General features: G+C 39.4%; 1 protein-coding gene across 5 annotated transcripts in view; it reads right to left on the bottom strand.

Annotated features, from left to right (window-relative positions):
• Window positions 1-13408, bottom strand: part of pot1 (protection of telomeres 1 homolog) — a 43450-nt gene extending 30042 nt beyond the window's left edge. The window contains exons 1-5 of one of the 5 annotated variants that reach the window (XM_026919315.3): window positions 13277-13373; window positions 4342-4415; window positions 1751-1882; window positions 1553-1625; window positions 192-292 (exon numbers count right to left, since the gene is read on the bottom strand). In XM_026919315.3, the coding sequence (XP_026775116.3) occupies window positions 192-292; window positions 1553-1625; window positions 1751-1870 (294 nt within the window). In that variant the 5' untranslated portion in view covers window positions 1871-1882; window positions 4342-4415; window positions 13277-13373. Of the gene's footprint in view, window positions 1-191; window positions 293-1552; window positions 1626-1728; window positions 1883-4341; window positions 4416-13259 lie in introns of those variants that run through there. The other 4 variants (XM_026919312.3, XM_034307356.2, XM_026919314.3 and 1 more) reach the window with 4 other exon arrangements.
• Window positions 13409-13728: the final 320 nt, after the last annotated feature.

Genomic DNA, 13728 nt, shown 5'->3' with positions numbered 1-13728 from the left:
AGAACTCCCATTGGGTAAAAGTATTAAGCATAATCGTATTATGTTCTAATACTATTCCTGCAGAGCTCTTTCTTTACTAATGGTATTAAATTTAACTAAGTCGAGCTTAGGGATCATCCCAGCAGGAGACTCACCACCATCACCATAGGTTTCTTAAAAGGAAGTTTTAATACGTTAAAGCAGAGGCTTACCCCTTGACTGACAGTCTGCGAAAAGTCCTTCGCCAACGTACCAAAAAAAATGACATTGATTGATGTTTGTTGTGATGTGTCTGAACTCTGTGTGTCTTTATCTGAGAAACAGAATGAAAAGAGAGAAACGGGGGAAAATGAACATTCTTTACATTACATACTTTAAGTTTAAAAGAGCTAAGAAGTTCAATTACTTAGATTTCTCATGCTACAGTCACAGACAGTGCTATGAAACATGGAGTGAATGCTTAGGTTAAGACTGCACAAAAAACTGTATTGAAACTGAGATCTCAGTTTGTTACTCAATGCAATTTAATTCAGTTCACGAAGTTGATTCTGCGGCATTTGCACTCAGATAACCCTTAAAAGAGGAGAAATAACGTCAGAAAGCTAAGCTGTAAGTGAAGGACCAATGACTGGCCCTGAAGTGGCAGTGAGAAGAAACAAATTTGTCCTAATCAAATCTTTATTATTATTAACTAAATATTAAATTCCCAGTTATTAAACAAATAATGACTAAATGTATGAAATGAACAGATGGGGTGAGTAAGTCATGGCTGCATGTGCCATCGTGCTCATAACTAGCCAGTGATGCATTACACTTACAGCATGCTAATCAAGAATAATTTTCACCCACAAGTAACTTAGGAGTTGCTATTAGCAGAAAATCAGAAACAACATCTAATCATTTAACCAGATTTTAATGTTTCTAGTTTTCTTTTGGAGAACACACCATGCTCTTGGGACTCTAGCATGAATAGCAGTTATTTTGGCTCAGCACAAAAGTACTGGTAGGTTTGAAATGCAAAAAGCACACTGCAAGAATGTATTATATTCAGACTTGTCCTTACTGGAGGTAAGAAGATTGCTCTATTGGAGTATTATTAAGAGATAACTCGTACACAATGCGTGATGGTTGGCAGGCATGCACGTTGTTTCTATTGTCCCAAAATTGGCCAAAGAATCATTAGTGAGAATTGTGATATCAACTCTAAGCCAAAAAAAAGTAGATTCCCATTATTCCCAAGAACTGTGCAGCCCTGGTTTATGTTTAAATCCTCTTAAACCAAATGCAGCAGAACAATACGGAGAGAATACAGGGCAAACAGCATAGACTGCATGTTTAAGATCATTCTCATAATAATCTGCTACCCTGCCTCTGAGGAGCAAGGAGTTCCTTGATTTCCTCTAGCTCTCAAACTGCATTTTTTCTGTGGGACTAAAATGATTTGTGCTCTCTATCATAAACCTGCTAGTGCCTACTATAACCTCGGAATCAAGGCCACAGGTCCAATATAACTACCCGCTTCATAGCAGTCTGCATTAAACAGCCGTTTTAGGCATTTTAATCAGAAGCTCACCTTGGATAACAGCCTTTAGCAGGTGGTCTGTCTGTCTGCAAGACACTACAGGGCCCTTCTGAACCACTTCACCCTATGAAAAAGAACAAAGAGCACAGTTCAGTCAGGCAGCTAAGGCTCTGCTGTTTTTCTAAGCTGATTAATTTTATTTTTGGAAAAATTGGACGAGGCATAACATTAAGGGTGCCCATTTGCAACCTTTACACTCCTGTGCACACAGTCAGATGCGAGTTTGAGGTTTGATATGGAAATCCGCTGGAAGTGTGGAGGGACACTAGTGTCCAGATCTGAAGCACATTTCACTGTGTGGACAGGCATCGCTCTTATTATCTGTAATGAGAATAATGAGAAAGAAAATAAAACAGGAAAACAAAAAAAAAATATATCAGTAAATTACTGATAAGCAGACACATCGTCCTCATATTGACATTGGTGACAGTAAAAACTTGCTATATTGATGACAGATTGATTCAGAATAAAGCACTCCAAGTCTAGAGCTGTACAATATGGACAAAAATAGCAAGTAACAATTTTAGCAGCACGCCACATTCCTTGGGGTAATGAGTGTTTTTTTTAATTGTAGCTTATGCATTTTGGTACAGACAACACAGTAATGTGAAACTCAATGAAAAAAAAATTGCAGCTTTTCAGCACATGTGCTAATTCTGCTGCTTGGCTTCAGTGTTTTTCTGCTCATGGCAACACACACACACACACACACCTCACTGGCACTAACTTATTCTGGGGATGACTGGGCCATGTTCCCACCACTTTTTAAATATGCCTGCTGTTGTACTCAGCACATAGTTGAAAGTGCGGTTCATTAAAAATCCTCTATATAATAGCTCAAGACAGAAAGTGATCTGAATGCTTTCTAAAAAAATATCATTTTAGCCATATTCACAGTGTTTGTTTCTCAAAGTGTCATAAGTAATAATAAAAAAACTCCTCTATGATACTATAAAACTATCACAGCATAAGCTAGTTTCTAGCAATCGGATGTTTGCTTCAGACACAGCGATATGATCACATTACTACATCATTATTTTATTTATAGGAAAATACAACTATGAAATGGTGGCATATGAGAAAAGGTTCCAAGCCGACAGTAGCTGTCATTATAATAGGCAATTTAATCAGCTCTCAGGATTGCACTCTTTGGTTTACATTCCTAGTTGAATGCACAATGTAGGTGAAATTTTAAAAGATTTCCAAAACATCCATCATTCTGTGATTGCTGCAATTTGTGATTTCAAAAGCAAACGTCAAGGCTGGTTAAAATGGAATCCGTTAAATGAAATTTCCTCTGTGAGACGACCTTGATCCCGGCAACTAAAAACACTTCAGGAAAGCTTCAGAAATTGGCCTGGACACTAATCATTCGAGGTTTCTGTTTTTCTTATTCTGTCGTTGGTCTTGTTGCCAGATCTTTCAGAATGCCAGTGCTTCGCAATATATTCATACTAACTGGTGAACCTGCAATGTGTCACGATAAAATATTACCCGCATTAGTTTGTCCAAAATCATAATTTTTCTGGATCACACCAATGCAACTCTTGACCAAAGCATCCTCAGACAACTCTGAAAGCAGATGGTCAGACGATATTACTCAGAGCAGAATAATAAACCTCGGTAGGGAGCTCATTTGCATATTGCAAGCTTTTGAGATCTCAGTATCATTATAATGTTTAACAAATGATATACCGTATAGCCCTAGTGTGTGTGTGTGTGTGTGGTTTTTTGTATACAGACTTTTCCACTACCTCGACAAAACACCTTGAGGAGAAATGAAAGGTCGAGGACGTCAGACTTGAGCCTTGTAATGAATTCCAATCTTGCTTGCCAGTTTCACACCTCTCAGCCTCTCAGAACTCACTTACATTGCTTCACGGTTGAAATAATAACGCTGTACATTTTGCATAGCATAATCAATGCCCAATTAGCTAAGAGTTAGCAATTTACTCCAGCAATATTAAAAGCACAAACATTTTGCATGGTCAGAGACCACAAAAAAAAAAGACTTCCTAACAAGTTCCCTGCCGATAATTCACTGGCCTGCCGAAGCCACAGAGCTCCAGCAGCATTCTCCAGAGGTAAGTGATAATCAATGGTGACTAATTGAAAAGGCGATCTAGATACAGCTTTTGTTTCCACAAACAAAAGTCTAGTTACTCATAAAGGACACAGCCACATCTCACTATAGAACGATCTTCCTATCCCAAAGCAGTAACTCGGGTAAATCTGGGAGAGAAATCCCTCAACGGTCATTTTATAGATCTCCTGGTCTCTGTAAATAGGCCTTATATTCTGCATAAACAACATCTGCCAGCTGACCAGAGACCTCTTCTATTTCCCCAGGTGCTTTAAATTCTTAAGAGATGTACTGACACACTAGCACTAGCAGGCAGAAAACACACACAGAGCCAACTCAGGTAAATATATAACCTCTGTGAGAACCTCTGATTAAAGTTCGAGCCTAAATTCCAAAACGATAGTGTTTAAAGTCAAGTCAAGTCAAATCGAGCTTTATTGTCATTCTGCTACATGTGTGGACATATAGTGGAACGAAATGTCATGTCTCGCAGGACCACGGTGCTAAATACAAGTTAAACAGAAATATGAACATAGAAGTATAAGAAAAACAATTAAGTTGACTATACATACTTTACAAAAACTTAATAAAAACTATACAAAAACTTTACATAGATACTGTAAATGAAATTGTGCAAAAGAGGTATTTTTTTTTTTTATTTCTTACTCATACAAATAATCGAATAAATAAAACTTACTTATCACTGGTGAAGGGGATAAAGCTGGATGCAGGATTAGTGAAGTTGCCCCTGGACAGGTATGTAAACACAACCTGTATAAAGATTTAACAGAACAGCTTAAGCTGGAGCTTAAATCTCCACAAACATCATTACAAAGAAAAACACAAAAGCGTAGGCAAGTCAGTACATAAATCAGTACAATGATTTGCATCAGTGAACGCTGAGTGTGCTTGAAAGTTATGGCAGTCCAAGTTAGCTTGCTAATTCTAGCCGAACCACTGCAGGGAGGGCGGAGCTTTGTGTGAAGTGAAGTGAAGCGAAGTGACTTGTAGCCAAGTATGAACCATACTTGGAATTTGTGCTCTGCATTTAACCCATCCAAGTGAACACACACACACCGTGAACACACACCCGGAGCACTGGGCAGCCTTTTTTTGCTGCGGCGCCCGGGGAGCAGTTGGGGGTTCAGTGCTTTGCTCATGGGTCTCACCTCAGTCGTGGTATTGAGGGTGGGAGAGAGCGCTGGTCATTCACTCCCCCCACCTACAATCCCTGCCGGACCCGAGACTCGAACCCACAACCTTCAGGTTCACCTTCGAGTTGCAAGTCCGACTCTCTATCCATTAGGCCACGACTGCCCCCAATTGTAATTGGGTGGGAACAGGGGCAGGCTGAAGAGGAAAAAAAATCATTCAAACGTTCTTAATCCCTTAATCTAATTTTAACAAATCTTTAAAAGAAACACTCAAAGATTCAAAAAGTGTCAAGTTAGAAATTTAGGAAATTCCAACCAAGATCACTTGAAGAGACTCAAAAACAAAAGCTCGTATTTGTTTATCCGTGAAAAACAAGCCATTAGAGCCTATTCCTAACAATCGGAGAAAAGAAATAACAGGTAATTACAAGGTCGGACACATTTCAACAGTTTATATAACACTTCTTCCTCTGTGATTTTTCTCCAAGACGAGCACGTTACACATTGTTAGATGAATTAACTAAAACGGCTGAGCCTATGAATATTCCTCTGCCCCTCTTGCCAGCTAGTAATTGAAGCCTTCAGAACAGAACACAAAAGGAAACAGACCAGCTCAGAGTGAATTAGATGTTATTGTTCACAACGCACAAGAAAAAAAAAGACTGAGGAGCGTAATGCAATCCCAATTGAACATCTCCACTCCAAACAAAGATCAATTAGCCTAACGGACTAGATTCAAGATTTTATCACAAATGGCACATCTAAAAATAACAGGCTCATAAGCAAGAAGTAGAATATTCAACTTTGGAGTGCAGGCTTGGAAGGGTTTAAAATTTCAGCAGAGTTAAAATTTCTAAAGCTGCAGTGAGTATTCTATAATATGATCAGGGTTTTTTTTTTTTTTTTTTTTTTTTTTTTTTTTGGAATGTTCAGGTACGTCACTATCTTCAACACCGTGCAAGGTGTTCACTCAACACAGTGCTTTGGCAGCTCTGAAACTCCACAACACTTACATTTGTTAATTAGCTAAAAGACAAGCTGAACATAAATTGGATCAAATAGCAATCAATATACACAATTCGGATAATAGCATACCACTGGAACACAGATCTGAGAGTAAAAATGTACACACCACAAACAAGTTTGTGCATTCTGTCCTTTACGCTGCGTTTGAACTAGTTAGTTAAAGTTTCCAGCTAGCATGTTACTGTCACTCTCAGAGCCATAAAAAACAGAGCTTGTGCTCGAGCTAGCTGCCTATTTTGGTTGCTAATTAATCCACCCAATAGACCGTGCATCGACTGATGTGTGTAATGTAGCAGGCAGTGAGATTCAGAATGAGTAACAAGTGCTATATTTACAGCATAGCTATATCTATAGGTGCATCACACAACCATGTAGTGCATTAAATTCAAACCCAGCTACACACCAAATGAAAACTCTGGTTTGCAAAGAGGTTCTAAGGAGTAGGTTATTTTGTCATATCTGGCTGTTGAACCTACTTGCTCCCTGGGCAACAACGAATAAAAAACTAATGACCCCGCACACAAATTCCGATTCTCTCATGCACCTGGGCTACTGATTTGTCCAACCCTGGTACACCAATAGCGTCACTATAATTTAGACACAGTGTATAATGCACAGTATGCAGTTTGGGACACTCTTGACCTGCCACTGTCATAATTTCCTTAAATATATTTTGACTTGCCATTAATCTGTGCAGAGGAGAAGGGCGCAGCACAACCCACGTCACGAATTAAAGAAAACCTAATTTGCAAAAAACCCAACCTGAGATTTAGGAACCTCTCTATACAGAAAATACTACTGCAAGGCACTCAGAAGAACTCACACTTCTCCACGGCACGAATTAATCTGACAGCTCAAAGGCTGCGTCCCAATCGGCATAACTTTACTCAAGAGAGTGGCAGGTCATTCTGACAGCTGACAGTGCAGTTGGCCATCTGAGCAGTTAACTCGGAGAAGGCACTGTAAATGCAGCAAGTTATTAAAGAGGAGAAAGAAGGCGCACCAGAAAGTGTCTGAGAACAGCGGCTAGCTAGTGTGTGCAGACAATAATTAAGAATAATAAATCAAACTTGTACGTTATGACACACAGTTACTCAAGATCAGACTTTCTCACTCCTCTGTCTGGCTTCAGACTCCTTATTCTTGGCACTCGCACTAATAGCAGCAGCCAGTCTTTTATGGCATTTAAACGTTTTATTAATAATAATAATGTTTAAACTCCACAGGCTTTTTTCTGCCCAAGGTTATGGTGTGATGTTGTATGAGGAATGGATCCAAAAACTTAGACCAAATCAGACCCAGATCAAAATGCTGTGTTTAAACACAGCTGTTTTTAATGTTTCTTCCATTTCTTCTACAATCATATTACTGGAATCAGCCATATTAAAACGTAGCGTGCCCCAACTACTCTATAACTCTGTACCATTTTGTATCACAGGTAGATAAGCTCAACTTTTTTTTTTTCCTACTCCCCAAATACAGCCATCATCAAACGTGTTAAGTCCTCAGTAAGGCCTGTAAAAGTGTGGTTAGAAGGACTCTTACACTGACACTGATATCTACACAAACTCTGTGATGTTGTGCACTGGATCAATGGTTGTGTTGACACAGTCACTACCAGTTAGAGAATTAAAACATTCCCCAATCAGAAGCCTTGGATGAGAGGACACTTCTGAGAGGACAAGATGCTGCTTTTAGGTCCAGAAACCGGGAAAATTACAGCTCATCCAGGGCCAACACAAGAAAGAGAATCATGAAAGCTAAATAAGAGTACATACTGCGGATAGAGGACAGCTTTAACTACGACCCTTGACGCACATGGCAGGGTATCCAAGACCTCACTTACTACAAACCAATCAACACTTCTTCTTCAATCAATTATGCCTCCCTCCCTGATGAGCTCAACATCTATGCTCACTTTGATCATGGAAACACAGAACATTACATCAAAGCCGAGCTCTCACCTGGTGACCTGCCGCTCACACTCTCCACCGGTGATGTGTGCTCCACCTTGAGCAGAATTAATGCACACAAGGCTGCTAGCCCTGATAGCATTGCAGGCCGGGTGCTCAGGGCCTGTGTAGAGCAGTTGGCCAGGGGCTTTCATTGACAATTTCAAGCTGTCACTAACCTAAGCAGCGCTCCAGACCTGCTCCAAAACAGCAATCATTGTGCCAGTGCCAAAACACGCTGGTGCCATGGCCCTCTATGACTTCTGTCCTGTCGCCCTCACCCCATCATCACCAAGTGTTTTGAGAGGCTGATCCTTTCCCTTCTGAAATCCTTTCTGCCCTCCACACTGGATCACTGTCAGTTTGCCTGCTGCCCGAACAGGTCAACAGAGAATGCCATCACCACGACACCCCACTCTGCCCTGACCCACCTGGATAAAAGCAACTCCAACATTCATCTCACTGGATTTATGTCTACACATGTATCATGCCATTTCCACTGTATTGTCATCTGCACTTTACTGCCATCCTACCTTATTTGTCCCTTTACTTGCACCGAACCACTCAGTGCTACGTTGCTATTTCCACTTCTGTATAGATGCTAACTGCATTTCATTGGCTTTGTATTTGTACTCTGCACAATGACAATAAATTTGAATCTAATCTAATCTATTGTAATCTAATGAGTGTCTAATGTATTGGACACTCAAAGGGTTCCATCCCCCTTGAGTGTCCCATAGAAACTCGTCCGTTGGTTTCTGACTCACGTGGCATGTGTTTTCTGAGTTTGCATCATGCCTAAGAATTTGCAGTGTCTTTCTAAAAACTAGTACATGTTGTCATTTTGATTAAAGTGTTTATTGATTTTGCACTGCTAGAGGATAGACCCTTCACATCATGGCAGCCACATATTTTTGGGAGTTGGATAAACATAATTTCTGGTTTTACTCTCAGAAACGGCTTTGGTAAATATTTTTGTCTCCAAAACACTGGCATAACACAGCACCTCTGCTATTAAAAAAAGCAAACAGGATTGTTCTCTTTTAAAATATTTAATATCTCTGAATCAATCAGTGTATCATACATTCTGTGTATACAAACAGAGAGCAAACAGAATGTCTTTAGCATATCCGTGATGCCATTTCCTCGTCCTGTGCTGCATTATTCAGTTCATGTCATCCCAGATGCACTCTCTGATTTGAGTGCACATAATAAACAAGGCTAAAAACAGTAAAAAGCTTGAGGGAGTGAGTGCAATGCTCCAGCAGTTTTGTGGCAGAGTCACAACACTTCATGTCAGAGGAGACTCTCTTTAGGCTAAGCAGCTCGTCTCATCACATGCCTGAATGAGCTCTGTGATATGAAGACGAGTTCGTGGCAGCTGTCCTGCTTATGCCCCAGCCAAAATGATTTGTTAAGGGGCATGTTAAAGAGATATTGTAGCTGTAGAAACGAGTGCACCCACGCTGCCCTACTAACGTTACACGCTTACCACAACGATTTATCCAGAGAGGCAGGCATGCAAATAGGTTCCAGGCGTGATTGAACTGCAAGCTAAACTACAAGCTGATTCCTCAGGCACAACACGCAGGTTGGTTGCTACTAGGGATTTAACCAGATGTGAATGCATTATTTGGATTAAACAGAAAACAGAATATGTTCTAAACAATAATACAGTAATACAAATACAGATACAAATATGACATGCTTTTTCACGGGGTTCAGAGAGCATCTGGTTGAGACTCGAGATGTGCATCGGGAATGAAATCCCACGGAATGCAACAAAAAAAGTGATGTGAGCAGGAGATTTTTACTTTCCTACATCAGACCCACTAAGGGAGTGAGTATGAAGCTCACAGCACAAAGAAAAAACACAATTTTTTTTTTACCATCAGTGGTTTGCTACTAGAGTCTGACCTATACACTGCCTTATTAAACCCCAAAATAAATCCATATTTCTATCATATTCCTGTACAACCTGGCCCAAAATTCACAAAAGAAATATGCTTTAACTTACAGAGCCATCCCCCTCCATAAAGCAGACCACACACTGTGCACAAAGCAGCATCTCTCTTCTCTTGGTTAATTAATTTTAAAAATTATCTTGTATAAACTTGTAAATTAATTGGACATGTTTTTCATAGTTTCTAAAAGAATGCTCTCCATCGTTATTAAAAGAAACTCATACAGGCATTATAATGGGCTACCTCATAAAGGACCCCTTCTTGACAGGCATCAGCACTGTGAGTGAGTTCCAGTTTTATAACAGATTCTGACAGGGCATCCAGCAACCTTTTCTGAACTTTCTGCAATGTAACAAACCCAAAACCTGAAGTAAATCTGATCAAATCTTATTAAGTAGCTACTGGTGTCAACTATAATCAATAATTCCCTGATTTGAGGAAAAATGTTGTTTTGAAAGTTAGCTCTCTAGTTTACTCAAGCACAACAGATTAAGAGCTCGAGTGATGTAGGCGAGGAACACTTCAGGTTCAGGAGTTTAATAAAATTATATTCTGCAAATTGCTGTTTGCGGTTATCATTTGTGAATGAAAATAACTTTTTTCCCCAGCAGCCCTGGGTTTTTCTTTTTTTTTTTGTAACAGTGTTTCCAGGGGCATTAAAAAAGTAAATTTAAAAAAATAAAATACAACAACAACAATGAAGCTGCATTTTCGGGGGCCAAGCACCCAGACTCAGTGAGCCGCACATTCACAGATGCGCTACAGTTGTTGCCTAAGCAATCACAGGAAAGCAGAGCCATAACTTCAGAGTGATTTGTAGTTTCACTCATGATGTTTTGTTTTGTTTTAGACCACGGACAGTGGTGGAATTCTCTGACTGCATGAGGAAAGGTCTAGAAGAACAAATGGGCAGCAGGGTGGCATTACTGTTGCGGATGCCACTACCGCTGTTACCTGTGGGGTGTTGCCTGCTGCCTGCTGCTACTGATGCCTGGCTTTTAAATTTTGGACACAAAGGTTTTGACCACAAACGTACTTCCAAATTAAAAATTAAACCCTTATAAAAATTAAAAAAAAAATTAATTGGTAATTGTTTCTACTTCTTTCACCACAGTCTAGAAATCAAAAATTCTTGAATCCAAACATGAAAATTGCAGCTGTCGTACATTACAGCGTCAACAGAGTCAACGTAGAAGTACAGAAGAAGGCCATTACCTCTACAGGCTGTTCTCTGGTTACAGTTTGTAATCTGAAACCTTATTATATATGATAAAAATAGCATCACCATTCTGCTTTATGATTCAATATTCTTAGGTAAGATTAGCCTTCTAACAGTTAAGTGGCATCATTCAAACGATTCCTGCCTAAGATCTAGGGTGGCCCGCGGAGTTTGTGTAAGTGAAGTGAAGTGACTTGTGGCCAAGTATGGTGACCTACACTTGGAATTTGTGCTCTACATTTAACCCATCGAAGTGCACACGCACACACACCCCGGAGCAGCGGGCAGCCTTTTTTGCAGTGGCGCCTGGGGAGCAGTTGGGGGTCATGGTATTGAGGGTGGGACATTGACTCCGACACTGGTCATTCACTCCCCCCCCCCAATCCCTGCCAGACCTGAGACTCCATGACCATGACCTTCAGGTTCACCTTCGGGTTGCAAGTCTGACTCTCTATCCATTAGGCCACAGCTGCCCCCCATCAAATGCTAGGCACTGCTGGGATTCGAACCCAGGATCTCCTGTTTACTAGACTGAGGAAAAACCCTTAACCAACTAAGCCACAGCACCACACAATAAACTGACTAACAATAGATGCATCCAAACACAAATAAGCATTCTGGACCAGAGTTCCATTTTCCAAATGGGTTTTTCCTCAGTGACTTAATAGGCTCTTGCTAAGCAAGCAGTAGTTCAGGTACTAACAGCAATCTCTAATCTACCATCTTCTTGCTCCCAATTACCCAGTAATGATACAGCAGGTACACATCTGGGTCACAAGATCGTTCGTTAAATACTTATTTATATACAGTACTGTACACAAGTCTTAGGCACCCTATTTTTTTTAGTACACACTTTGTTATAGATGTTTATTTTATGACTTCTACATTACTGATTCAGTACAAAAAACATTTTTGATTTCCAAATATTAGTTCTCCAGCACAAAATTAAATGTTACAGAAAAATGTTTGTATGTCAGTAAAGAAAGCAGCATATTACATAAGAGACACTTTTCAGACAAAAAAAACATAATGAAGGCTGCTGGGTTTTGCTGCAAAAATAAGAAGCAAGTGTGACTGTCAAAGTCTCCAGAAGAACTGTGGCTGCTTCTGCAAGATGCTCAGTAACACTTACAGCTCATTTCTTATAAAACTGCACACATTGTACCTGAGACTACTATTTTTTTTTTTAAAGCAAAGGATCATCACACCAAATACTGACTTTGTTTCACTTATTACTGTTTACTGCTCTTTATAGTATTTTTTTAAATGTAGAAACATTTAGTTTCATTATTTTTGAAGGCATCTTTGCTCTACAGCATTTCTTTGCATGTACCTAAGACTTTTGCACAGTACTGTAAACATAACTTAACTATAAATATATATAAACACACACACACACACACACACACACACACAGTGGCGTCCAAAAGGTCACACTGAAAATCTAGGATATATATATTTTTTTTTGGAAATTCTAATAAAATTAGAAATAAACAGAAGGTTTTAGAATTTTGAAATTGTTTAAAACTAAGAAAATAAATGTTCAATATCTGGAATATTTAATATTCTGCTCTAGGTCTCTATATAAATGTAAGAAAATAGTGTTATTGACCATGTTAACTGCTTTGTACAAAAGGTTAGATTTTCCTCATGGCTAATCTGTTCTACTGAAGCATGTGGTCAGATGACACTCTGATGGATCTGATCTAAAATGGATCATAAGGTTTTGCACAAACTTGTGGAGTCCATGCCAGCTCAAGTGCACACTGTCATTATAGCAAAAATGAGACATACCAAATACTAATAAACTCTGAAATTCAGATTCTACTCTTCACTCAAGTTGTTGTCAATAATATAATCTGTAATGAAATACAATTTATTGTATTAAATTAGAAAAGAATGCAAAATAGAAGCATTTTCACTAGTGCTCATATATATACGTAGCCACTTTGCATATATTCATAAGCTTACAGATATAACTGATATAAGTGATATGAGTGATATTACAGATAGAACAGATATAACTGATATAAGTGATATGAGTGATATTACAGATATAACAGATATAAGTGATATGAGTGATATGACAGATATAAGTGATGGCGTTAAACCAGCCCGCTAAATAGTTGTCCAGAAAACAAGCTAGCAAAACATTACCCTATTAGCTGGCTAACCTCGGCTAAATGTAGCATAGCCAAGCTAAACAAACACAACAGAAGAATTCAGAAGAGGTATTACTCTACATATTCAGCGTTAGAATATCAGTTTCTTGGCAAGTCGGTGGAAAAAGGAACCCTTACTCGTTGGAGTTACTCACATTAGCAGGCTGCACTGAAGGAAAGTCTCCTCCTGCAGTTTAATGTGTGCGCGAAAGGAGGCGGAAATGAAACGTCACGCGGAGGAGGCGGAGCCTGTGAAAGTGCACACTGCAGCTCTAAATGCACTTATTCTGAAAACTTTGGTAAAGTATATCTGCCTTTATTTTGGGATCAATCCCCAATGAATTCGAGGTTTAATTAGAAAATTTATTATTTTGGGTTATTATGTAAGTGAACTGGTAAATAAATAAATAAATAAATAAATAGAAACAAACTATTTTATTTGCAGTGTCATTAATTATACACAGGGCCGGCGCGAGCTGTAGGCAGAGCAGGCCATTGCCTAGGGCCTCGCGCTTGGAGGCGGGGCCTCCATAACCGTAACAAACCTATACTCAAAGGAAACAAAGAAAGTGCAGCTCGTGATGCAGGTATGTGAGCTGTCATCATG

The sequence above is a fragment of the Pangasianodon hypophthalmus genome, chromosome 9 (genome assembly GCF_027358585.1).
Source record: "Pangasianodon hypophthalmus isolate fPanHyp1 chromosome 9, fPanHyp1.pri, whole genome shotgun sequence".
NCBI classification, from domain to species: Eukaryota; Metazoa; Chordata; class Actinopteri; order Siluriformes; family Pangasiidae; genus Pangasianodon; species Pangasianodon hypophthalmus.
This window is presented reverse-complemented; position numbering and strand designations above follow the sequence as displayed.